General features: G+C 42.5%; 1 protein-coding gene across 5 annotated transcripts in view; it reads right to left on the bottom strand.

Moving 5' to 3' along the window:
- The window catches only part of LOC117360279 (NF-kappa-B-repressing factor-like), a 73125-nt gene that overhangs the window by 24460 nt on the left and 21761 nt on the right, over positions 1-26904 (bottom strand). The window contains exons 3-5 of one of the 5 annotated variants that reach the window (XM_033943959.1): positions 16803-16853; positions 7554-7702; positions 979-1103 (exon numbers count right to left, since the gene is read on the bottom strand). In XM_033943959.1, the coding sequence (XP_033799850.1) occupies positions 979-1087 (109 nt within the window). In that variant the 5' untranslated portion in view covers positions 1088-1103; positions 7554-7702; positions 16803-16853. Of the gene's footprint in view, positions 1-978; positions 1104-2717; positions 2956-4757; positions 4837-7553; positions 7703-8031; positions 8985-16802; positions 16854-26904 lie in introns of those variants that run through there. The other 4 variants (XM_033943960.1, XM_033943961.1, XM_033943963.1 and 1 more) reach the window with 4 other exon arrangements.

Below are 26904 nucleotides of genomic sequence, written 5' to 3'. Positions count from 1 at the left end.
CTGAACATAGCAGAACACATCTTCTCAGTTCACTTGCCAAAGGAAAAACTGAAGAGGGTACTTACTCCACTAGTGAAGGAGGAGGAGCTGAAAGATACAATTGCCATCATTCTGCAACAGTTTGCCTAAAGTACAGACTCCTGTATTTATGTAACAGAATTAAATATTATAGTTCATGAACCTACTCCTGTTCTTCAAAGATAACGGTTTAACTATGTTATGTCTTCTACTGCAGTGTGTCTCAACTTGGTCCCCCTTGCCAGTCAGGTTTTCAGACTATGATAATGCCTAGATACCATACCTTATCAAATTCACAATGAATATGCATAAACTTTATTTGCATACATTGCCTCAATTATATGCATATTCAATGTGGATGTCCTGAAAACCTGACTGGCAAGGGGCTACTCCAGGACAAAGTTGAGAAACACTGTTCTACAGCACTGGTTCTCAATTCAATCTTTGGAGGCCACTTAGCCAGCCAGATTTTCAGGAAGTGGATACATACAAAAGGATGGCATATCTCTGCTTAAAGATGCAGTTCTACAAAAGAGGCCTATGCCAAAGTGCTCATTCTATAAAAACAATACAGGCACCCAGAACCAGTTCCAGTCATATACAAATCCTCATGTACCAATTTACATCTGCACAAAAGAAAGGTGTAGATGTGTGTGTGCATCCTATGCATGGGTTTTTATATTTTACAATGCAGCTGTACCTCCATGCTGCTGTACAATTTTGTTAAATGGACAATATGCTCCACAATAGGAAAATGTTTTCTAAATTACCCTCACAAAGCAGCCAGTGTACAGATATATTGCACATACTTTTTGAGAACACCCAGAAAACCTGACTGGCTCAATGATTCCCTAAACTAAGAATAAGAACTACTGCTCTAGAATCAGATAGAATTCCTGCACAATGGGCCAGAACAATTTGTACAGCAATGAGAAAGATATAAAGTAGATCTGTACTTACCAGTATCTGTTGGGCTCTGCCGTTTTGTCCCCTTAGCACCAAGTACTAGTTCATACGAGGGCATCTCACCAATATCAATTCCTTCAGCCATCTGAAGAATGTTTTGCATAAGCTGCTCACCATACCTGTTTTTAAAGTAATCAAATACAATATTGGAACCAATAATTTTTTAAGCCATTATAAAGTCACTTGTTCATTGGTTTGTGTTCAACAAATGCTTTAAGAACAATAAAACAAAACTATTGATGCTATGATTGCTCATATTTATGTCAACCTCCTTCAAGTATATTGGAAAAGTAAATAGTCACAAATGTTATAACTATAACAGTGCCTTATGCAAGCATATTTTAGATAAAGTGCTTGCAAACATTTTCCCACTCATTTGTCAGAGTAATAACTAAAAATGCCTTAGCAAGGCTCAGTCACAGGAATCGAGCACATTCAAATCCTCTAAATTAAGGCATTAAGTTTTTTTTTGTATGAAGTGAATCTGAAACAAAAGGTATAATCAAGACCACAGCTCTGCCACAGAGCTGCCAAAGGAATTCTGAGATAAAGCTTTTCAAAAGGTATAGATTGGGGTAATTCTACCAGAGCTGCCAAAGAAATTGTTTCTGACGTCATTAGGCATGGCTTAAGGAAACTACTGCAGTAGGTCACAGTGAGGCCTAAGATTACTGTACTTAGAAACATAGAAAGATAATAGCAGATAAAAGCCAAATAGCCCATCTAGTCTGCCCATCCGCAGTAACCATCTCCTTTTCCACAGTCTCTGTTTCCACCACTTCTTCCGGGAGACTTTTCCACATCTACCACCCTTTCTGTAAAAAAAGCACAGTGGAATCTTGGTTTGCGAGCATAATTCATTCCAGAAGCATACTCATAAACCAAAGCGCTCATATATCAAAGCGAGTTTAGGGAAACTCGCATGATTCGTTCCAAAATGACACATCCCATCCCCCCCCACCCCACCCAAGCCACTGGCGTGCTTCCACCCCACACCTGGGAACCGGCTTCACCCACTCCATCCCTGAGAACCGTCATTGCCCTCCCGCCCAAACCCTCACCGTAATCGGGCACCGGCACGCAGCACCAACCCACAGGACATGCCGGTGCCCGAAGCGCCTGCCGCTGATTCTGCTGGGCCTTGAGCATATGCGCATCCCGCTCTCTCCGAGATTCTAATGAGACCAAGTATCGCAAAAAGATTCCAAATTTGGGTCAGGAGTTCTCCAATCAGTGTTATAATGTGACAACCATCCACCTGCTCCAGTTCGGGTAACTGGTTCGTTTAAAAATATATATAGCAACCTGCAAACTATATATTGGTATTAGACCCCTAGTATATGTCGTTCGGATAAAAACTTGTACACTATGGCAAACTGTATATTATGTTGACGATGAGCTTGTTACGAGAACGGGATAGAAAACGAAATAAATAAAATGTCCAGGAGCTGGCTGAAGGCAGCTAGTCACGCTGCTGCTGACCAACTTAAACTTTACTGGACCACAAGGGAATTAGATAACTGAGGGCTGGGAAGGGGGAGAGAGAGATGGGGGAGGGAGAAAACGCCAGAAACGAGGGGGGAGTAGCCAAGGCAAGTTAACTGAAGGTACCTGAGCTCAAATGGTAGAGAAGGCACTTTTCCTTTCCCGGAGACCCTACAATCTAAGCTCGTACCTCCCCCAACGATTTGCCCAGGATCACTAGGTTTCCTCGATTCTCTCGCTTCTCTTACCGGCAGCCCATGAAGACGTGATTGCTCCAAACCATGGAGAGGGCGAGGAGTTGGTCCCGCTTCCAGCCGGGGTAATTCGGCAGATGACGGGCGATAAACTGCTTTCGCGCCCTCCACTGCTTGTCGCTCTCCTGGTACTGCCGACACTGCTCCAAAGAATCGAGCGACTGAGGCCGAGGCTCGCTCGTCCGGCGACACAGCGCACCGTCCGCCATCTTTACGGCCGCTGCCAAACGCAAGCATGTAGCCGCAAATGACGCCGGAACCGGAAGCGCTTTGACGTCGGCTGTTGTGTCAATTTCCAGACACTACGGTCTAGTACCGAGTCAGTTACGTCCCTTGAGCTAGAACTGCAGCGACTCTCCAAACTGCTGCCAGGTAGGGTTTGTATAGCACCCATCGTAATTTGGCTAATATGCTCATGACGGACATACTGGAGCATGATATGACACGGGGACGGATGCAAAGACAAACTTTATCCGCGACTCATTTTCTATGTACAAACTTAACACCGCTTAGGCTATTGGCAACTGAATTCAATTATTTAAAAAAAACAAAAAAAAAAAACACACCAAAACAACACAAGCCCAACAACAAACAAACAAACAAACCTGCATAAGCTGCTTTACAGCTCATTTGTGCCTGGGCAACAAGCGCCTTCTCTGCTGAGCAGACTCCTATCATCGGCATGGCCTGCCAGCATGTGCCCAGCTGCTTTAGCTTTCTACTATTATTGCAACAGATTCACTTCCTGGCAGCAAGGAACATTTCCAACATTTAATAGATACAGTACTTATTTTCCTATTCATCCACAAGATAGCTGACATCTTTTCCACACATGTTTAGAAGACAATCCAATTACCTTCCTAAATGATATAAAAACATAGGCAAATGATTCTTTGGGAACATTATACCAAACCAGATCGAAATAGAAGGTGGGAGTTGTGATTTATCAAAAGTTGTACATAATATTGCCATTTTTTTATACTTTAATAAAAGATTTAAATATAAAAGCATAAGGCTTGTGCAGACGAACACCAGAACGAAGACAGTGCACAGGGATAGGGACAGAGCCTGTAGAAATTGAAACAAACTTTGATTCCCCTTCTCTAGTACAAGGGTCCCATGGTCTTTCAATCTAAGTGGCTGCCAGTGCCTATTGCTTTTCCTTGCAGCTGTTCTCTGCTGTACTGCCCTGCTTCCCACCCCACCCCAATACTGCCATTGGCAACAACTAACTACACTGCCTTTTACTACTAGAGAATAACAAGGGGGAAAAATTTGTCCCCATCCCCACAAATTGTCTGATCCCATCCACAAAAGCCTCAAATAGTTATGATTTTATATTGAACTTAGTTTAATAAAGTATAAAAAGAGACAATATTCTGTATGAGTACACCTGTCATACACACAAAAGACAGAGCAAGGATCAATAAAACCCCTGGCTCCCCTCCCCTTCCCAAGTATTCCCTCCACTATCAAATTGAACAAGCCAAATTACTACAGAATGCTACATAGTAAAATCAAGCTAACAGAATACTTCAGTTACACATGGCAGGAATACTATTAGGGGAGTGCAACTAGAGCAGGGGTAGACAATTCTGGTCCTCGAGAGCCAGAGCCAGGTCAGATTTTCAGGATATCCACAATAAATATGTATGAGATAGATTTGCATCTCAAGGAGATAGTGTATGCAAATCCATCTCATACATATTCATTGTGGATATCATGAAAACCTGACCTGGCTCTGGCTCTCGAGGACTGGAATTGCCTACCCCTGAATTAGAGCAACTGCCCCATTCAGAGAAAGCCCTAAGCCAGCTGGAAGCTAAAGCAGCATGGCCTGAGCTTTGCAGTCCGCAGTTATGTCTAACACCAGCTCTAGCAAGATACATATTTCAAATCTAATATATTCCAATCCCAAAATAGAAAACAAAATTATTTTTCTACCTTTTGTTGCCTCATCATTTCATTCTTCAAATTCATGTTAGTCTCAGCCAGGCGCTGGTCTCTGTTTTATTTTGTCTTCTTTTAACTCACCTGCCAGGGTTTCCTGACCATTTGATATTTCTTCTTTCTCCATGCTCACCATCCCTCTTCTATCTCTGTGTATGTATTGCTCCCCATGTTCAGCATCTTCCTTCTCTATGTCTCCTATACCAGTGATTCCCAACCCTGTCTGGAGGAACACCAGGCCAATCGGGTTTTCAGGCTAGCCCTAATGAATATGCATGAGAGAGATTTGCATATGATGGAAGTGATAGGCATGCAAATTTGCTTCATGCATATTCATTAGGGCTAGCTTGAAAACCCAATTGGCCTGGTGTTCCTCCAGGACAGGGTTGGGAACCACTGTCCTATACGTCCCTTTCTAGTATTTCTCTTTGCCCATCTCTCTGCCTTCATCATCTCGCCATTCTATGATCTCCTCCCACTGTGTACAGTATCACTCCTCAGTATCCCCATGCCGCCCCCTAAGTCCAGCATCTTCCTTCTGCATTATTCTTCCCCATGTCTAGCCATCTTATCTCTGTGTCCATATACCCTCCCATTCAGCATTCTCTTTTTTGTCCCTATTCCTATCCTCCCAACCATGCCCAACATCTCCCTTCTTTTTGTATACACTTCTCCCTCCGTATCCATGGGGGTTAGGGGCAGAGCTGGCCCACGAATATAAAAAAAACGCAAATAATATTCAGGCTAGTTTTGACCCACCCCCCACTTCCCTCTTCCCTCCAGCATCCCTGCGTTGCAGCCAAGCAGGGAAGGTAATGGACACATTTTTAGAGCCTCCTCCAATCTTGCACTGCCCACATAGCGATTGCTACAACCTGTGTTTTGCAGTGAGCCTCTTTTTCTCACGTGAGGAGCATTAGCACTTAAGCCCTCTTACAACCCCGGAAGCTTACCTGGTGGTCTAGCGGGCTTTCGGGGCAGGAGCGATCTTCTTACACTCCTGCCCTGTGCAGATCGCTCAAAGGAAATGGCTGCCTTGAGCTCCTGTCATAGTCTCGAGAGACTACGGGAGCTCAAGGTAGCCATTTGCTATGAGCGATCTGCATGATGCAGGAGCATAGGAAGATCGCTCCTGCCCCGAAAGCCCGCTAGACTACCAGGTAAGGTTCCGGGGGTTGTAAGAAGGCTTAAAAATAGCCCAAAAAATTAAAATCATTAAAAAAAAAAATCGCAAATAACCAAATCTGCAGATGCTGAAACCGGATTCGGAGGGGGAAGTGTATCTCCCTGTGTCCAGTTTCTCCTCTCTTACTCCCTAACACCATTGTGTCTCTCTCACTCTTTTTCCTCCCTCCCTTCTCTATGTTCAATATTTCACTCACCCTTCATACCCTTGGTTCAGCTTTTCTTGTCCTTCCCTGTAAGTCCTGTACCTCTCTCCCTTCCCATGGGTCCAACACCTATAGCCCCTCCCTTCAGTGCCCAGATGTAGGTCTGGCACCTCTCCCCTCCAGCCCCCACCACCACCACATAGGCCCAGCACCTCTTTCCCCCAATCAGATTCAGCACCTGTCTCCCTTCCCTTTAGCTCCAGCCGGTTCAGCAGACCAAGCAATCCCCCTTCCCGATCTGCAGGTCCAACAGCCATTCCTCCCCCCCCCCTCCACTCCCGATCGCATGTCCCAACAGTAAAAAAAAACCCCAAATCATTTTAACTCTCCTACCATATTGGCCCCTTTGCGCCTCCCGCTCCAAGCCTAGCAGCTGCATAGAAGCGTCATCGACAAAGAGGTAATGTCACAGGCCTGCTCCAGTTTCGCCAGAAGTTACATCGGAAGGAAGGACTCAGCTGAAGGAAGGTCCAGTAATAGGCCTTTACCGTTGCCTCGTCGTCAATGAATCTTCTAAAGAGGCTGGTAGGCTCAGGGTGGAGGGGTAGGGGGTTAGTTTTTTTTTTTGCCATTTGACCCACAAGCAGGGGGCTGTTGGACCCCCAATAGGGAAAGAGGGGGGGGGCAAGCATGCTAGACCCACAATTGCGAGGGGAGGCTGATCAGAAGGAGAAGAAGGCAGCTTGTGGCAGTCATCTTTTACTGCAGGAACAAGGCCCTTTACTGCTCCCGCAGAATGGTGAAAAGCCTTGTTCCCGAACCTGCACCAAATAGCCACATTTTTTTCTCAGTCACCATGTCATTCTCTAGTTACCACTTTTATTTATTTCTATAGCGCTATACGTTAAATATATAAGAGCCAATTTCTGCTCCATACAGCTTACAATTTAATCAAAACAGACAAACAGGGCTTAGGGAATTTCTTAGAGTGGGAGTTAGGAGTTAAAAGGAGCATCGAAAAAGTGGGCTTTGAACCTGGATTTGGATACAGAGCTTGGCATATTGACCCATGCAGTCTATTCCAGGCATACAGTACAGCAAGATAGAAAGGACTGAGGCTAGTGTTAGGAGTAGAGGAGAAGGGTACAGATAAGAGAGACTTACCCAGAGCTCCCGGGGAAGACTATAGGTAGAGATAAGAGAGAAGGAGCTGCAGAGAGAATGCACTTGTAAGTCAATAAGATGAGTTTGAACTGTATGCAGAAACAGATAAAGAGCCTATGAATTGAGAGGGGTAATGTGAGCATAGTGACACTGGCGGAATATAAGCTGTGCAGCAGAATTTTGAAAAGATTGAAGGGGGAGAAGCTATAAAGCAGGGACTCCTCAAAATGGCCTAGTACTGCTGAACTCACTAAATTAGGTTGACACTTGTCTGAGGCTTCCATTCAGCTAATACTTACTTCTGTACCCTTAGTGTTATCAGCCAGACTCTGTAGTTTTTTGAACAACTTTCTTTAATAACTTGAAGTAAAGAATAAACACTCACAATTTGATGATTTGAAGGCAGTCCAACTTTGTTTACAGAATCTTCTCACTCAACCAGCACATCCTATCCAAGTGGGAGTGTGTCCACACACCTTATGGGGAATAACACTGTGCTGCAGATTTATGATACTGAATCCAAGCTGTATTAGGCTAGTGGAAATAAAGGTTGAAAACCTAGTGAGGACAATGTTAGACCCAAGTTTTCATGCAGCCATGTGATCTCACAAAATGGATACTGTTCTCTCTCAGAAGCTAAATAAGGGCGGACTAAAGCTCTCTGGTTGCAGCCTGGCTCTCTGGGAGAAGCAAAGCATTCTGGGTATTTGAGTCCACAGAACACACACTGATATACCTGTCTTACAACAAACACTCATAAACTTGTTTTATACAAGAAAAAGATAAACTGCCCACATGAAATGGGGCAAAACACTCCCTGCCCGGTATCAATAGATACTGCTATTACTATTTAAATTTAATACCACAGTGTCTTGTCAAAGTCCATAAGTCACTGAAGCTTGACTTTTGGCTTGTCTTGACATCTCTGACGCGTGGAAGAACTCTCTGGCAACCTCACAGGAGCTGTAACAAGAGACTGACAACACAGACAAACAAACAACATAAAAGAGAGAAAAATAGAAAGTCTGAGTTCTGGGATTGACACTGGTCCATGATTAATCTCAGGTTCCTTCACGATGTAGGAAGATCACTTCAGTGACTGGGTGGATGATTGTCTTTGCTGTTCCTTGGTTTCCAAGCGGTGCCAAATTGCTCCTGGTTATTTGAAGCTCCTTCTCTCTGATGACACTTGGATGCCGAGTGTCTAGTCTTGCAGCAGCTGACTGATGAGTTGAAGTTGCAATCAGGCATGCTACGGACTTTCTTAGTGATGACCAACTAGTACATGGGATTTGTAGTTGTTCAAAAGTCTTAAAGGAATCTTTCCATCTCTCCCACTCTTGTCGCATTCTGGTGGCAATGGCACATCCCACTCAGTGCTTTGAGAGAGCTTTCTTAATATGGTTCTCCTTTGAATGGTAACTGGAGCCACAAACCCCAGTGGATCATACAATTAACTGTCGATGTATATGGCTTTTCTTGGGTAGAAACTTGAAATGTAAAAATGTCTCTTTTTAAGTCCCAATGCAGACCAAGACTTCTCTGGATGGGGGTGTCTACTCTGAGATCTAGCTCTTTTAGGTCCTTGGCATGATCCTTTTGAGGAAATGCTGCCATTACTTCTAGAATGTTAGATGCAATTTTGTAAAATCTGAAAATGGCTTCTGCTAACATTGTTTGTGTTCATTTTAGAAAATCAATTGCCTCTGACGCAACCGGAAGTTGCGTCAGAAGAGACGCTTCTGCCCACACACGCACGCGACTGCACGTACACTCTGGCGGCTTTCAACAAGTCTCAAACCTTAAAACGCGCTGTGAAGGTAAGGGAGGGAGGGAGATAGATTCAGTAGGTAGGAAGGAGGGAGATGATTGCGTGCATTCCCTCCCTTAACTGTGAGGACAAGGCCATTCACCGCTCCACAGGGCGGCGGATGGCCTTGTCCCCGTACCTGCGGTGAGCACCTTTCCCCCCTCCACCGTTTTGGTGGGTTACCCGTGGGTAACATCCACCGTGTCATTCTCTAGTGCAGTGGTAGGGAACTCCGGTCCTCGAGAGCCGTATTCCAGTTGGGTTTTCAGGATTTCCCCAATGAATATGTATTGAAAGCAATGCATGCAAATAAATCTCATACATATTCATTGCGGATATCCTGAAAACCCAACTGGAATACGGCTCTCGAGGACCGGAGTTCCCTACCCCTGCTCTAGTGGATGGTACACGCCAAAGATAAGCAAGTACCAGCATTCCTCATTTTCGTTCAGTGGTGGAGCTGGTTCTTCATGAATGTTATAAAGCTGGTTCTAAATGAATGTTATAAAGTGCTGTTTTGTTTCTGCTGCAAAGTTCTCTGCAGTGAAGTGAGTCGAGATAGATTGGAAGTTGTGTTCTGGATGCCCAAAAGGGTAAAGGAGCCACCCAACTGTTGGACTTATCTTTAGAGGATTCCTGGGTCCATGATCTTGAGGAACTCTCTATCTACTGAAAGAGTTGGTTTGTCCTAATTCTTGGTGACTTGGAACACTATCGTCCAAATTATCTTCTTCTGGATCTGGTTCTTTCCAACTGCAGACTTCCTTTATTTGCAGATGGTTCTGAAAAAGCTTAAATAAGGCAGTTAAATAAGCCCATTAGCCAAGACACATGTCTTGTACACATCTATACTTGGTCTCCTCAACCCATTGAGGCAGACGTCGCCTACTATCACCCATCTGAGGGCGAGTCAGTAAGCATATGGAACATCAGCTGGGCCCACCTTCGACTCAAGAGCTCTGATTAGGGCTGGTATGTCTTGGCTTTTGGATCCACTAGCTGTAGATATTCTGCTATTGGTTGCAAATGAGGATGATGTGCAACCTCAGGTGTAGGGATTTCTTCCCCAATATCTGGTTGAACCCAATTAGAGTTCTGTTACATCTCTTCCAGATTCCATACTCTAGGTGTTCAATCCCTTCCCACATTCTGGGAGTTGCAGAAATCCAAACACGTTTCTGAGCAAGTGCTCCTACTATCTTAGAGAGTGAGAGACCCCTACATTTTTCAATTTGTGCAAGCAATCTGTGCAGAAGTCTTGATCTGCTCTGTATCTTTTTCTTATTTTTTTCACTTAAAGTTAATTTTTTTTTTTGTAGCTTCAGTGCTGTGAGACCCCGTGCGATGTCCTCTGCCAGAGGAAAGGACACAGTCACGCACACCAGGACTTCTGCTTCACAGAGAAACTTTGGTGGACCTGTGGAGCTAGTCTGCTGTGTGTCATCTTTCTCTGAGTCCATTCCCCTGGGAGCTTGCTTGCCCTCCAACCCTGTCAGGAGTTTAAACACAGGCTGCATGCATCCTGAGTAAGAGTCCCTCCAGGTTTGAGGGCACAGGCTGCGTTTCCTACCCCTAGTCATGTGGAGAGTTTCCGGGTAGAAAATCCGTTTCCTCCATTCAGCTGCTGCAGTGTACAGAGCTGACAGACAAGCACTTCACAGACTAAGAACACCTCCATTATTTCTTACAAGTCTTTAAGCCTGTTACATTAACGGGTGCTAGAATAGATGTGTGTGTCTGTCTTTCTTTTTCTTTCTCTCTCCTTTGCCGCTTTCTTTCTGTCTCTCTCTTTCCTCGGCTGTCCAACACCACCACTTGCCTGCTCCCCTTGTTCAGCAGTAGCTTTTCTTCCTTCCTTTTACCTCCCCCATGTCCAGCAGCACCCCTTCCCTGCTCCCCCTGTGCAGCAGCAGCCCTCCTCCCTTCGTTTTACGTCTCCTCATGTCCAGCAGCACCTCTTCCCTGTTCTCCCTGTCCAACAGTAGGCCTTCTCCCTTCCTTTTACCTCCCCCCTGTCTAACAGCACCTCTTCTCTGTTCCCCCTGTCCAGCAGTAGGCCTCCCTTCCTGTTACCTCTCCCCTATCCTGCTCCCCCTGTCCATTATCTGGCTACCTGGTCGTTCGTGTCTGCCCTCCTCTTCAAAAAAGCCTTTCATATTTCTGATAAGCAGCCTCTATTTGACTCACTGGAGCCTTTGCACTTAGCTGCTGTATTACTCTGGCCCATAGTTTTCCTGAGCCTTCTCAGTCAAAGTGTATACGCTTATTTCTGTGCCACTGCTCTCTTCATTGGTAAAGTGGGTGTCTGCCAGGCTGGCATCTGTTATTTTGGGGGCAATAATGCAGGAATAATAAACTCTTTTTTAACAGTTCTGTAAAGTAACTTTAGTTGACTTGTGCTGGGATCGACACAATATTTCTTTTTCCTAGTGAGGGATGGGCTAGCTCTCTCCTTGCCTTATGAATTATTCATGCAGCTTCACCCTTTTTTTCTCTTAGCTGGCAACTACTGGATACAATATGATAGAGGCGGATCCTAAGCCTAGTTGCCTTGAATGTGCCTTATGAATTATTCATGCAGGTTTAGCTATGGTGCTTAGAGTCTGTACAAAAATCTATGAACTTTTGTTTCATGGAAGCTCTAAATACAGTTGAAGTGGAAGCAGTAACTTATCTTTTCACAATATAGATTAATTTAATTTGTCCCCTGGCCTAGATCATCAACAATCAAAACCTCTGATTTTTACTGAGAGGTTGACTTTAGTGACAGGGAGGGAATCAGCTTTCTGTCAGGCACTTAATCGCTGAATTCTGTTTCCACCTTGACTGTACTTGAAATTCACACAGATCACATTTTGCTAATTTGTCCACAGACTTTTGCTTCACATGTCCACTATGCCAGTCTTGGCATCAATTAAACATTGCCTGTTACAGGTTTTCACTGATAAGTCTTTACCACAGACTTCCTCAGGTTTTTACTGTAAAGCAAGGAATACTTGTCTGAAACTTCCATTCAGTTAACCTTTACTTCTGTAACCTTAGTGTTATCAGCCAGACTTTCTAGTTTGTTTGGTTTTTTACAACTTTCTTTAATAACAAAGTAAAGAATAAACATTCACAATTTGATGATTTTAAGACAGACGTTTACAGAATCTTCTCACTCAACCAGCACATCCTATCCATGGGGGATTATGTCCACACACCTTGTGGGGAACAACACTGTGCTGCAGACTTAAATACTGAACTCAAGCTGTATTAGGCTAGCGCAGTGGTCTCAAACTCGCGGCCCGGGGCCAACATGCGACCCGCCAGGTCCTATTTTGAGGCCCTCGGTATGGTTATCATAATCACAAAAGTAAAATAAAACAGTTTCTTGGTCATATGTCTCTTTAGCTATAAATGACAATATTATTTTTAAGACTTAGCCAAAAGGAAAGATTTATAAACTATAAAGAGTTCTACCTCATGCAAAATTGTAATTTCTTTAATAAGACATTAACTATTTTTGTCTGAGGCCCTCCTAGTACCTCCAAATCGTGGCCCTGTAAAGGGTTTGAGTTTGAGACCACTGGGCTAGCAGAAATAAAGGGTGAAAACTAGTGAGGATAATGTTAGACCCAAGTTTTCATGCAGCCATACGGTCTCACAAAATGGATACTGTTCTCTCTCAGAAGCTAAAAAAGGGCGGGCTAAAGCTCTCTGGTTCAGCTAGGTTCTCTGGGAAAAGCAAAGCATTCTAGGGATTTCAGTCCACAGAACACACACTGATATACACTTTCCCCTCCCTATTCGCGGTTTCAACTATTTGGGGGGGGTTTTGCCTGGGTCTCCCTCCCCCTAGAGAATCGCTCAAAGGCAGCCCACATCGACCAGAACCGGCCCCCCCAGGACTTGGATTGGAGTGAGGAGGAGGAGGAGGCCATCAGAGCTCTCAGCCGTGAACGCAGCTCCAGAGGCAACTTCATGCATGGACCTTACCTGGTGTTCTAGCAGTGAAGCAGGGCTAGAGCGATCTTCCTACACTCCTGCCCTGTGCAGAGCCGTGCTATGATTTCCCGTTGTAGTCTCGTGAAACCATAGGAATTCATAGCATGGCTCTGCACAAGGCAGGAGTGTAGGAAGATCACTCCTGCCCTGCATCACTGCTAGAACACCAGGTAAGGTCCATGCATGAAGTTGCCTCTGGAGCCTCTGGTGGTGGGTCAGAGTTGGCCAAAAGTTATTCGCAAATTTTCCTTATTCATGGGCCAGATCTGCCCCTAACCCCCGCGAATATGGAGAGAGGAGTATACTTGTTTTAACTGAGAAACTGCCCTCATGAAATGGGGGCAGAAAAGGCAAGTTGCAGTAGTCTCTAGACAATGGAGAGAGAACCTTAGACAGTCAATTTACATTTAGATATTCATCATGACCCATTTTGCTATTTTAATCCTAAGCAGGATAACCCAGAGGGAGATAACTCCTTTCAAGAATAGCAAGGATTTTAAACATATAAAATGTTTCACTCATTTAAGTAATTTCCTCTCTTCACTGACCAAGACATTTGTCCACAAAGTCAGTCCTCAAGGGCTAGAACTAACTCAAGGATTCTGTTTGGAGACCCCTGGCCTGAAAAAGTATCTACAGTAGATGACAGTAGTACAAAATGTCAAAAATACCTCCTCCATGGCTCACTTCTCCTTAGGCCGAAAATTACCAATACAAACTGAAATCTAGGTCTCAGATAGGTTAAGAGACCTGGTACAGGGTATACTCTCAAGATCAAAAATCCCAAAAAATTTTAGTCTATTCTTTTTTTATTGAATTTATAAACAAGCAAAGAAAAAAAAAAGCACAAGTACATCAGCTTTCAGAAAGTAAGGTGAGAACCATAGTTAACAAGAGAACAGCCCAATACAGTAATGACATTAGGGATAATTAAGAATTATGATTAACATAAGATAATAAAATTGACCATTTTGCATTAAATTTAGCTAAGCAATTAGAGGTTTTAACAATATAGGCTTCATATCTATAAATGTTGCATACCAAAATCCACTAGCCTTGATACTGTGCTTTGGATAAGTATTTCCAGGAAGCTAGAATTATTTTAAGAGCTAATGATATTAAAGTACCTAACAGAAAACATTCATGTTGGTTCATAGTAGCAATAAAAGGAATAGAGCGTAAAATAATACATGCATAATTAACATCAGCATTGATATGGAAAATTTTAGATAAAGTAGACCCTCTTATCTTTCCAAAAAGAATGGGTGAATGTACATTCAAAAAATAAATGTCCTTAGAAATTGAGGGGTTAATATAATGGATTTTAACAGGGGTCCAGAAAGCTCTGTGTGTGATTTATGAAAACCCCCAGGTAAGTGTTATATAGATGCATACCCGGAGAAGGTAAAACAAAAAGATAAAAACTTCTCCCATTCCTTCTCCTGAAAGACAATCTAAATCTGTTTTCCAACATTTCCTCAAGCCAGTTATGTTAGGTGTATAGATTTAAGAAGTTTATAAAAAATGAGAGGCAGTATGGCTTATTGTGGTAAATTGTTTTCTGTATCTCAATAGTGTAGGGCAGTGTCTCTCAAACTGTGTTTCACGAGAGATTCCAGAATTTTACTTTATTTCAGAAAAATTTTCTTCATATTAAATATACACTAGAATAGATGACATGTATGTCACATATGCAAGAGTCTGTCAATGTTATGAGCGTCTGTGTGAGTAACGATACAACTGCCCAGACGAGCATCATTCTTTGATGTGATTGGTCCTTGAAAACTAATGGCAAATAATTTTATTTTTTATGCAGTAGTTATCCTAACTTGAGCATCAAAGCAGTCAAGGCTTTGTTACTGTTTGGATATTTTTATCTTTGCAAACTTGGATTTTCAGCTCTGACAGAAATTAAATAGATAAAAAGAGAATGACTATTACTTTACATTAGTGATTTTTATTCCGCCATTACCTTGCGGTTCTGGTGAATGATGAAATGCGTGTTTGCTTATTGACTTTCGAACCGAGTTTTGAGTTAATTTGTACTCAAAAACAAGCACATCCATTGCATTGATTAGCAATTCTATTTTATCTACTTTAGTTTCACCATTGTTATAAATACCCATACATAGCTTAAAGAACTTTAAATAAATAACTCTCAAATTTAATTTTTTGGTTGGTTTTGCAATTTTATAATTTCAATTATAATGTGCTAGAGCTAAAAAAGTTGAGAGATACTAGTGTAGGGTCTTGTTTTAAGTAAGTTTAATGTTAGATTTTTTGATAAGAGTGCATTAATTGGAGCCATCTGTAAAATTGAATATCTGGTAAATTTAATGATGACTTCAGATCTGCAAATGTTTTCCAAGAGAAGGAATTGGTCATGGCACTAATAACCCAAATATTTGCAAACTGCCAAAAAAATTATTTTTCTAATCAATTAGTACATGGAAATTATTCCAGTTGGAGTGGTAAAGAGATTTGGACCATGGCGTTTTTAACGTATAATCCAGTTCCTTAAGAATTTTGGGCCTGATTCTGAAAATGGCTTCCTGATTGTAGGGGGTGGTAGGCGTCCTGCCGCCGTCTAATGGACCAATTGTGATGCACGTTTAAAATCGATTTGGCGAAGGGCATCTACAGTGTAGATGTCGTTTGCGTGATTATGAGTGAGTCTAGGCACACCTACAGATGCCTAAAGCCGGCGTAGGTTACACCAGAAGTAGCCCTAGGCGCTTCTCGTAAGTGCGAGTCAGATGCCTTAATTGCTGGCCTACATTTAAGTCAGACGTACACAGGGAGAAGGTATACATATATCAATAATACTACAAAAAAGGTAGCAAAATACGTTTTTGTGTAAAGAGAGAACACTACCCCTAGTTTCACTTAAATAGTTGTTCAAGAGATGCTATACATATGTAAAAATCAGCTGAGACATGGAGCAGGTTTTTGGAAGGGGAAAAAAAAACCCTATACCACCTCACTACCCAATCATTGCTAGACCTTTCATACTTTTAAGCATAACTTAGTGCCAAATAAACTATAAATCAATCACAAAAAGTTCAAAATTTCTTAACTTGAAGCTTGATTTCTTGGTTCCAACGTGAACACATTTTGTGCTCCTGCCTCAGGAAACCAAACAATCTAGTAGCAGATATTAGCTCAATTTTAGAGCCATTGTCTGAATTTTTGGATTTATAATTGAAGGATCAAGTTCCCCAAATTGTTTCTTATGTAAAAAATACTGGGAGTATGATTACATTAGTATCAAGAGGTGCCTTCTCAAGCTTTACTTGTTACCTTAGAGACATTACATATTTATACACTAACATACCTGAGGACTCAGCATTGGATATTATTGGGAAACATTTACATTTATTAGAACTGTCCAATGCAAGAATTGAATTTTTGGTGACATCTGCACGTATAGCATTGAGAAAAAACTATTTTCAATTCGATGACAAATTTTATATTCAAACTAGAGGAACAGCTATGGGGCAAAAATGGCCCCTACAGTAGCTTTATATGTATCCAAGTTTGAGGAGACTTTTTTGTACCCTTCTGAACATTTTTCCAAAATGTTATTCTAGAAACGCTACATTGACAACATACTTGTAGTATGATTGGGAACAAAATTTGAACTTGATCAGTTTTCTATGTGGATCAACCAGTGTGATTCTAATTTGATCTTTACTGTCACCTCTCATCCAAAACAATTACCATTTTTGAATTTGCTCATTTCAGTTGATGATCATAAATTTAGTACAACAATCTACAGAAAATCTACCGATCATAACAACCTTTTGAGATATGACAGTCACCATCCTAGATACTTACGTGACAATATTCCTGTAGGACAGTTCCTTCGGTTACGCAGGCTCTGTTCTTCTAATAAAGATTTTCAAAAGAAAGCGGAAGAAATGAAAGCCAGATTCCTAGCTCAGGGTTACCCACAGTCCATCATAAAAAAAAGCAAATAAAAGAGCATTGTATACTCAACGTGATACTTTGTTGAACCCTACAGTAAAGAACACTGATCCAGCAGTAGTATGTGTATTTAAGATGCATTTAAGATTAAACAAATTATAAAATCTCATTAGAAGGTACTACAGTATCATGCTGTTTCAGGAATCTCCACAATACATTTTCTAAAGGCCGCAACTTGAGGAACTATTTAATGAGAGCTAAATTTAAATCTGACAGAGGGTCCTCTAGACCAGTGGTTCCCAACCCTGTCCTGGAGGACCTCCAGGCCAGTCGGGTTTTCAGGGTAGCCCTAATGAATATGCATGCCTGGCACCTCCATTATATGCAGATCTCTCTAATGCATATTCATTAGGGCAATCCTGAAAACCCGAATGGTCTGGGGGGTCCTCCAGGACAAGGTTGGGAACCACTGCTCTAGACCATTTATACAAGGACATGTGGCATGTGATAAATGTAAAATTTGCAAGCACAGTGTTCCTTTGCAGGCACTGAATTTACCTAAGTGGGCACTACATCATAAACATTTTTCTGACTATACAACTAACTTGGAGTGGTCTATATAATACAATGCCCTTGTCAAAAACTCTATGTTGGACATACAATCAGAACTATTCAATCTCGGATCATCGAACATCTAAGCAGGATTAAGACACAAGTTCTGTCAGCCCCTTTAGTCCAACATTGGATGGACTTACAACACCCTATTGAATCCCTCACCTTTTCTGTGTTGGAAGTGCCTCTATTACCCCGAGGTGGCATCCTTGCACAGAATTTGTGGAGCAAAGAACAGCGATGGATCTTTAAATTGCAAACTTTGTTCCCGGCTGGACTGAACAGTGAGCTTGAATGGCAAGCTTTTCTGTAGATACACTGCATTGTTCTTTTGTGATCGATCAATATGAGGTGCTTCACCTTTGTGAATTCATGTGTCCCTTTAGCGATTAAGCATAGCTATACTGTAATCTTTAGTCTCAGCCCAAATTGTTTGTTCCTCATTGACAAAGCTTGGTGATATCTTTTGTTAATTAGCTAACAGGGGTTTTTCTGAATCATGAAGGGCTCCTTTCTGACAGGATGTTTAGAACTGAACGTCATCATGTTTCTTACACGGTGACGAGCAACTCTTTAAAATCAGTTAAGAGTCGGCGTTCTCCTCTTAAGAAAGTTGTGGGAGCGTCCTGTGAATATACAAGTTGTTAAAAGGTAATCAATGAGTTAGAAATGTTTACTGCACTAAACAGCGATTCTCAAATGTGAGGTTTTTTTGTAGACCTTTTGTATTGTAGTTGGCATTTGACTGCTTTTAGGTGTCTCTATGCAGATTTATAAGTTTTAATTAATAACAACGTAGTGGTTCATTGCACATATTTGTTTGTGGCAAAGCCTCACTGAAAGCCTTTTGTAACATCCTTTAAAAGGCTTTTTAAATTATTGTGGGCTTTTTGATAGTAAAATCATATTTGAATGTCATCATGCGTCTGATATAGAGAATGACATGGTGACAAAATTCATCACCATTCCCGTCCCCGCGGATAACTGCAGGAAATAATCCCATGTCATTTTCTAGTGTCTATTTCAACCTCAGTCCTTCTACACCAGCATTCTTCAAAGCAAAGCTTGTGGGTCAGTGGTTGTGGCCATTCATACTCTGACTCTTATGTGAGCCAAGGATAATGAAGCCATTGTGACATCACTGATGTGATTGGCTCTTAGGCACTGGTGGAATGAGGCATTATGACATCACAATATCTGCTCAGGATACCAGAGACTGTCATTCTGTAGTGTCTGTTTCAACCTCGGTCCTTCTACACCAGTATTCTTCAAAGCAAAGCTTGAGGGCCAGTGGTTGTGGCCATTCATACTCTGACTCTTATGTGAGCCAAGGATAATGAAGCCATTGTGACATCACTGATGTGATTGGCTCTTAGGCACTGGTGGAATGAGGCATTATGACATCACAATATCTGCTCTGGATACCAGAGACTGTCATTCTGTAGTGTCTGTTTCAACCTCAGTCCTTCTACACCAGCATTCTTCAAAGCAAAGCTTGCGGGTCAGTGGTTGTGGCCATTCATACTCTGATTCTTCCCTCTCTCCTTAAAGAATGACATGAAGATGGTTTCCCACGGTTATCCACGGGGACGGGAACGGTGATTAATTTTGTCACCGTGTCATTCTCTAGTCTGATATAGTATCTCTCACATGGTAACACAGTTCCTTTAACATCAGCCAATAGTAGACGTTTCTTCTGTTAAGAAAGTTGAGGGAGTGTCGCTTTAAAGAGTATCAGCGTTTTGAAATGCCTTTTATGAAATTATGTACACATTCATTTAATGTAGGCACAATTTCTGTTGGTATTATTCAATATTAATACCCTTTTAACTCTTTATTTTTTGTCTAGATTCCAATCACCTATTGACACCTAGCATTTTCTATTCAGTGCGGCTGAATTTTAGATTGTTTGGTTTCCTGAGGCAGGAGCACAAAACGTGTTCACGTTGGAACCAAGAAACCAAGTTTCAAGTTAAGAAATTTTGAACTTTTTGAAATTTTTTTGATTGATTTATAGTTTATTTGGCACTACGTTATGCTTAAAAGTATGAAAGATCTAGCGATGATTGGGTGGTGAGGGGGTTATTCCTTCCAAAAAAAAAACCTCCATGTCTCTGAGCTGATTTTTATATATGTACAGCATCTCTTTGAACAACTATTTAAGTGAAACTAGGGGTAGTGGCCTACAATTAAGGCATCTGTAGAAGAAAATAGATACAATTCTGGACGCGGCACCTACCTGTAATTGACACGCAGTAGGCACCCGTTTTGCAGGCTCCTTATGCGGCAGGCACCATTTCCAGAATCAAGCCCTTTGAGTGTAGTATTAATAATGGAATTAGCAATATATCTGGAAAAAGCATCAGGCTTTCATAAAATTATATTCAAATTGTAGCCAATTTTGTGAGGATTCAGAAGCTGAGACAATGAGCCATAAAAGCACCTTGATGTAAAAGAAATACTATTGTATCACAAAGCCTTTCTGAAAAAGATATTTTTGGGGATTTAACAGCCCATAGAAATTTAATCACTTGTTTTTTTCTAAAGAGGAAATAAAATGGGGAATATATTCAACGAGTATAACATTTTTGGGATAATCAACATTTTTAAAGTAGCCAATCTTCCCTACAATGAGAGATGAAAGGGAATCCAAGGAAGCATAGCATTTTAACTTTTAAAATTTTAAAAGATTGTTATATTATTCAACAAATTGTGAAAGATTACAGTTGTAGACATGTAAATTTATAATTTGATCTGTTGAATATTATAGGTTATTAAATCTTCAGGTTAACAGAACAGATAAAATGCAACTCATAGCTGGAATCTGTTGCCAACCAAAAATAAAAGTATACATCCATAGCTAGTAATCCTCACAAATTATTTTCATACTTCACAAAACAAATTCATAAAAGTTCCCCCCCCCCCAAAAAAAAAAAAAAAGGAGCCAAACATTTATAAAAAAAAATATTTCCAGTGCAAAGCACATGAGTCCTGACCAATGGGGGCTGCAATCCCAAACCCTTGAGGTATGCAAGAGGCATCATCTTTTTCAGCTCTACCTCCTTGTATCACCAGGCAGTGCCTTATCTCTTCAGTTTTTTCCCTTCTGCAAGTGAGTTGAGAAGGTGTCTTCATCTGATCTGTTTCTAATATATTATTTTTAGGTTTTCAGGCTTTTTGTGCTTTAGAGGTTCCCAGTGGTCCTAACCTATAATGAACCTCAATTTATAGCTAGGATTTTAACACCCCACAACATTATATGCCCACTCAGATCAACCTTCCAAAATCTCTTATCTATACCCTCTCTGAAAATAGTAGGCACAAGAAGAGCCGATATGTTTTCTGTAATGGGTCCCCAATGGTGGAACTCATTACCACAATACATTAAAAATGAAAAGACCTCTCCTCCTTCAAAAAATTCTTAAAAACTCATCTTTTTAAAGATGCTTTTAACATTTAAATTTTAGATTCGTTTAATATTTTCAGATTTTTAACTATCTCGTTCCCTTTTGTTCTTTCCCTTGTTTTTTTCTAAAAAAGTTGTAACTTTCCCCCCCTTTCCTCACAACTCAAGTTTGTCTCGTCTTCAAAAATTATGTCACTTGGTTTGTCTTTTTGTTATTTAACTTTCTTTTTATAATTTTGTACATCGCTTAGCAAACCGATTAAGCGATTCATCAAATACTAATAAACTTGAACTTGAAACTTGTTACAGACTGTACTCAGAGATCTGTAGCAGGGCGGGCCACCCTTTTTGCAAGGCACCTGCCTGGCCAGCCTAATACTTGAGATAGCTCGGGGTCCGGTCCTCTGGAGCCCTGCTCACCCTGTTAGGCACTCAAGCGCAGGTTGCGTGTGGCCCCATTTCGGTCCTGGATACTTTGCGGATACAGGCTGCACCCCCCCCCCCCCGAAGAGTTGTATGGTGCTAGTGGAGTAGAGGTTTTCAGGCTTTTGGAGCCTATGTAAAAGGCAGCCTGAAGAGACAAGCCCCTGGAGCATCCTGATTGCTTGTCTGAGGTTGAAAACTTCTCCATTAGCCAGCTGAAAGGTAAATTACTGCAGGCATAGCACACAGCAGAACTGTAAGTACAGATTTCACAATTTTATTTTTACAGCCTCTATCTGCCTCAAACACCTCGATTTTGGCTAAAAACGGTTGGAATAGACTCCTCAGGCAGTTTGACTGCTATTTAATGCAAGTTTTGTGCTGGATGGCCATAGGAGTGCCCGTGTGCTACATGCCATGGGCTTAGCCTCCCCTGGTCCATCCAAAAAGCCTCCCATGGTCCCTCCAAAAGTTCAAAGTCGCTCAAGGCTTGAGAACTGGGTCATAAAATCCATTCTGGAGCTTTCTGATAACGATTTGGTGCCAGTGGTGAAGTGCAGATGTGCAGGCGCCCCTGACTCAGGGAGGAGATTTAGAGTAGGCCGGCAGAGGGATTCAGATCAGGTCTTCAATTCAAATTTTGTATCCTTAATTATATGAAGCCTATTTGAAATAAGAGGTCTCTGGCACCATCTAGTATCAAATCGGTGAGTGCTTGCGGTGGAGGTGTTGTCCCTGCAGATCATGGTTCGCCACAGTCAGGGGGGTCTGTTGGAACTTGAGGTTCAGTCAGAAAATGACAGGGTTATTTGGGGTCTGTTTCTAAGTCTCCCCAGAAATTTTTTCTCATTGGGGAAGTCCAGGTCTCAGGTGGCAGATATCAGTCAGGAGTCAGTGGCAGCTTTGGACCAGGGAACAGATCAGATTGATGTGCGGATTTTTTTTAAACCAGAGATTTGAATGAAGTTACTGCAGTGTCTCTGAAGGAGGTAGATCTAGAACCTCCACAAACTTCCACTGCACAGCGTTCACTGTTGAGCAGCTCTAAGATGCAGTCCACCTGTGTTCCTTCTGATTCTGAGATACCAGGATGCTGATGGAGCACTGGATGCGCCTGAAGGTCCTTTACGAGAGCTAGGGCTATGACTCCTGATTTCCAGCAGCTGTTTATACCACCATAGGTGGATTGTTTAGAGCGGCACAGGTGACTAAACGTACCTCATTGCCCAGGGAAGGTGGAGCGTTTCTAAACAAAGGACCTCAGGGTGGGCTTAATCCTAAGAGAGACAGTTCAAAACACTGGCTTTGGCGGCTTCCTACATGGTGCACACCTGCCATACAATGGTGCATCAGTGTCCAATCTTGGAAGAGAACCCATTCCCCAATGTATTATTTTTAGGGGTTGATTATGTTGCGGACACAATGTATGAGGTATTTAGAGTCATGAGCAAGGATTTCGGCTTACTCTATTTCTGCCCATAGAATGCTTTGGACCAGACAATAGTCAGGAAATTTGGCTTCTATAGCAACATTGAGCAGGCTCCCTTTCTAAAGGCAAATGCTTTTTGGTGAGGGGCTGGACGACCCGATGGCCAGAAATAGCAGCCAAAGTAAGAGCAACTGGTCCAACAGCTGCTGCCGTCTCAGGCTGTGGAAGACATTCCAGATGTTGAATCAGGCTTGAGCAGATACTCCATATACTTTATCATGCCCAGAAAGGTTTCAGAAGACTGGAAATCAATCCTGGATCTGAAGTTGGTCAATGTGGCACTAAGGTGCCCAGGTTCCAGATGGAAACCATACATTCAGTCACTGCCTCGGTCGCACTGGGGGAGAATTTAGCCTCCCTGGATTTGACAGAGGCTTACTTACCTATTCCCATTTTTTGTTTTGGAACACAGAAGGTTCCTCAGGTTCTGTGTTCTGGAGCGACACTTAGTTCTCTGTTTTCCCATTTGGATTGACAAACAGCGCCCTGCACCTTTACCAAGGGGTGGCGGCAGCAGCATATCTGCACAAGGCTGGGATTCAGGTGCATTCATACTTGGACAACTGGATAAGCAGAGTTGCATTCAAAGCCAAAAGGACTAAATCTGTAGCAAAAGTAGTCCAGCTCCGCAGGACCTCAGCTGGCTTCTCAATTTCTGGAAGAGTCACCTGGAATCATCACAATGCCAGCTTCCCCTACTTGGCATTATCTGCTATTAATGTCAATGGTAGTGACCATAAAGGAGGTGGTACCATGGGTGAAAGCTCATATTCACATTCTACAGAGCGTGCTATTGTCCCTCTGGTCTCCGTGGATAGATTTCTCCTGATGCTGCCAACTTGGACAGATGAAGCGCATCAAAGTTTGAGCTGGTGGCCACAGCTGGAGTCACATCTCTTCTTGAATGATTCCAACAATAGATTCCAGTCTTTATGGCTGTGGAGGTCACTGCGAGGGTCACCTAGCTCAGGGCTGATGGCTACCCACTCAGAGAAAATGGGCCTATAACAGATTGGAATGGAGAGCCTTTCGGCTAGCACTATAGGCATTTCAAAGATTTCTGGAAGGAAAAGCAGTCAGTTTTTTGTTGGACAGTGCCACAATGGTAGCATATGTTAACAGGCAAGGGGACACCGAGAGTGCTCCATTAGAACTGGAGACCGAGTGGTTATTTCGCTGGGCAGTGTCTCACCTCCAAGCTGTTTCAGCAGCTCATTTAAGCGGGAGTGAAAAATGTTCAGGCTGACTAAGTCAACAGACCCTGGACCCAGAAGAATGGTTGCTGACCCAGGAAGCATTCGACAGCATTGTCCAATGATGGGGGGGTGACCAATGGTCGATCTGATGGCATCAGCACACAAGGCAGCGCAGTACTTCAGCTAAAGATTCGAGTCTGAGAGCACTGGATTAGACACTCTGGTACAGCTTTGGCCAATAAGGAAACTGCTGTACGTTTCCCCCATAGACAAATGATGGATCGAGTCATTTGAATAGCAGCATCATATCGGGGGCTAATAATCTTCGTAGCTTTAGACTGGCTAAGTTGCTTGTGGTACATGGGTCTAGTTCAACTTCAACGAGGACAAGAGTCTCAAGTCTTCTAATCCATCCATTGCTACTATCGTAAGGGCCCATCACCCTGGAGAATCCAGAATGCTTTGAGCTCTATGGCAAGGCTTTTACGTGCACAGTATTAGCGCAGAAGGGTTATTCCGAGGTGATTATACCTACCCTCTTACAATCCAAGAAGCCAACGATGGTGGCAGATTATGTGAAAGCTTGGAAGATCTATCTGCTCAACAGAGAGAGTCATGGTCCATTTGTTTCTTCAGAAAGGTTTTGAGAAGGGCCTTGCGAATGGATCCCTTAGGGTGCAGTTAGCAAGTCTCTCATGTTTTCAAGCTCATGTGGAGAAAGGATCCCTGGCTTCCCATCCCTGTTATATCTAGGTTTTTTAAAAGGGAGCATTGCATCTGAATCCACCCATGCAACGGTTCATTTCCTACGTGGAATCATAATATTGTTTTACAAGTCCTCTGGAAAGCACCATATGAACCTTTACAGAATGCATCACTGAAGATCTTACTGTCAAGATGGCTTTTCTGGTGGCTATTACCTCAGAGCTTTAGGCTCTCTCATGTAGAGAGCCTTTCCTTAGACTTACAGAGGCTGGAGTATTTCCACACTGTGCTTTTCTTTGGTTTTGGTGTACCATTGTACTTCAGGAAATTCAACTTCCTGTGTTCTGTGCCACAGGTGTGAAGAAAAAAGGACAAAGTTTTTTGGTGTTAACTGGATGCAAGGAGATAAATGATTTTCATCTCGAGGTGACAAATGATTTTCATCTTGCAGATCATCTTTTTGTGTTAATCATCCTTAGCAAAAGGGGAAAGCAAGCATCGAAGGCTTCTATTTCCAGATGGAATTGCATGGATGTTTCATCTGCATAAACTGGCTGTGGTAAACAGCTGCCAACCTCTTTGAGAGCGCATGCCACTAGAAGCATGGCCTCTTCATGGGCAGAGTCCCAGGCAGTTCCGCACAAGGTAGTTTGTAGGGCAACTACATGCTCCATACTGTACAAGATTTATGGAATGGATATAGCAGTACATATGGACACCACTGCTGGGTCCTCGGTGCTAGAAGCAGGCTCTTCTGCCCTAGGCTCAGGGGAATGCTCTGGTATATCCCACTGGTCAGGACTCGTGTGCTTTTTGCATTGAAAGGAAAGATTAGATTTTCTTGATAATCTTCCTTCCAGTTTAAAAGCACATGAGTCCTGACACCCTGCTGTGTCAGTTTTTCAGTACAGCCTGTTTGTGGTCTGAGACATGTAAGTGTCTGCAGAAGCTTATCAGGCAGCAGCCAAGAACTAAGACATTTCTGTCACAAGCATGCAGTAAATTATAAAGCTGGATGAGCGACTCTTGTAAGAGAGCTCTGAGCTAAACAAATTTTAGTGCTGGTAGCACACAGGTAGGTGGGTTTTGTTTGCAATCCACCTTGTTGTGCTATGTTTCCTTTGTTTAATTAACATCTTTAATTATTTGTTTTGTATTGTATTGCAGAGCAGAGCAGAATATTGTGCTCTGGGAGTTTCCTATGCCCTTCCTTGTTATGTCCTGCTCTTATAGGGGTTATCAACTGCTTTGGTACAAACTAAGGAGATGAGGCACTATCCAGTGACACAAGGAGACAGAGCTGAAAAAGTAGACAGTGCCTTCTGAATTCCTTGCAGGTTTAAGAGCGCAACACACTAGACCCGACATTATTATAATTTGATGCAACAGCGATGGGGGAATGCTTGGCTCTGTGGTCTTCTAGATAAACAGTTTCTTCAGGTCCCGGTAGAGTTAAACAAACTGTCCATGTGGTATAAGGTTTTGAAAATGGCCAATGATCTCAGACCTGTGGATAAGGTAGCCATTTGTGGCAAGGAGAGTTGCAGGTTCCTCATGAGAGGAAGTCCTTCCTTGACCTTTTCGATAGTGTTCATTCCCTGGGGGAGGGGGGAAACCTGACAGATCTTAAGGAGATGCAATTTAAAATTTTACATAGAGCTTATATTACAGGATTCAAGGGGCCAGAATGGGACTATGGGAGAGGGATCAATGCTCAAAATGTAAGAGGTGCACGGGCATCTTTGATCACCATTTTTTGGAGTGTCCTGCCACAGAGCTTTGGCTGCAGGTCCTTCCCCTCCTGGAACGAATAGTGAAATGCCCAGTTCCATGGGATTATAGTTTTCTGTTGCTTCGGGATCAAAGGGGATTGATATGCGATGGGTTCTCACTTTCCCAACAGAAGTTTCTTTACCTGGCTGTCTTGGTAGTTAAAAAGCTTTTATTGCAACATTGGGTGTCAGGCAGGCAGGCCACTTATTCCCACTGGCTAAATCGGGTGGCTGAGGTGGCCCGTTTTGAAATACAGCGTTCCCCAAACCGACTGTGCTATATATACCGACTGTGTTATATAGATCTGTGGAAAGACCTGTTGCTTCAATGGCACGGGGGACTCCTCTGGGTAGCCTGGTGGTCTATTGGGTATTCAGGGATGGGTGGCCCTACCCGGGGTGAGATGGA

The sequence above is a fragment of the Geotrypetes seraphini genome, chromosome 5, assembly GCF_902459505.1.
Source record: "Geotrypetes seraphini chromosome 5, aGeoSer1.1, whole genome shotgun sequence".
NCBI classification, from domain to species: Eukaryota; Metazoa; Chordata; class Amphibia; order Gymnophiona; family Dermophiidae; genus Geotrypetes; species Geotrypetes seraphini.
The sequence above is the reverse complement of the archived record's forward strand: the minus strand, read 5'-3'. Positions and strand labels throughout refer to the sequence as shown.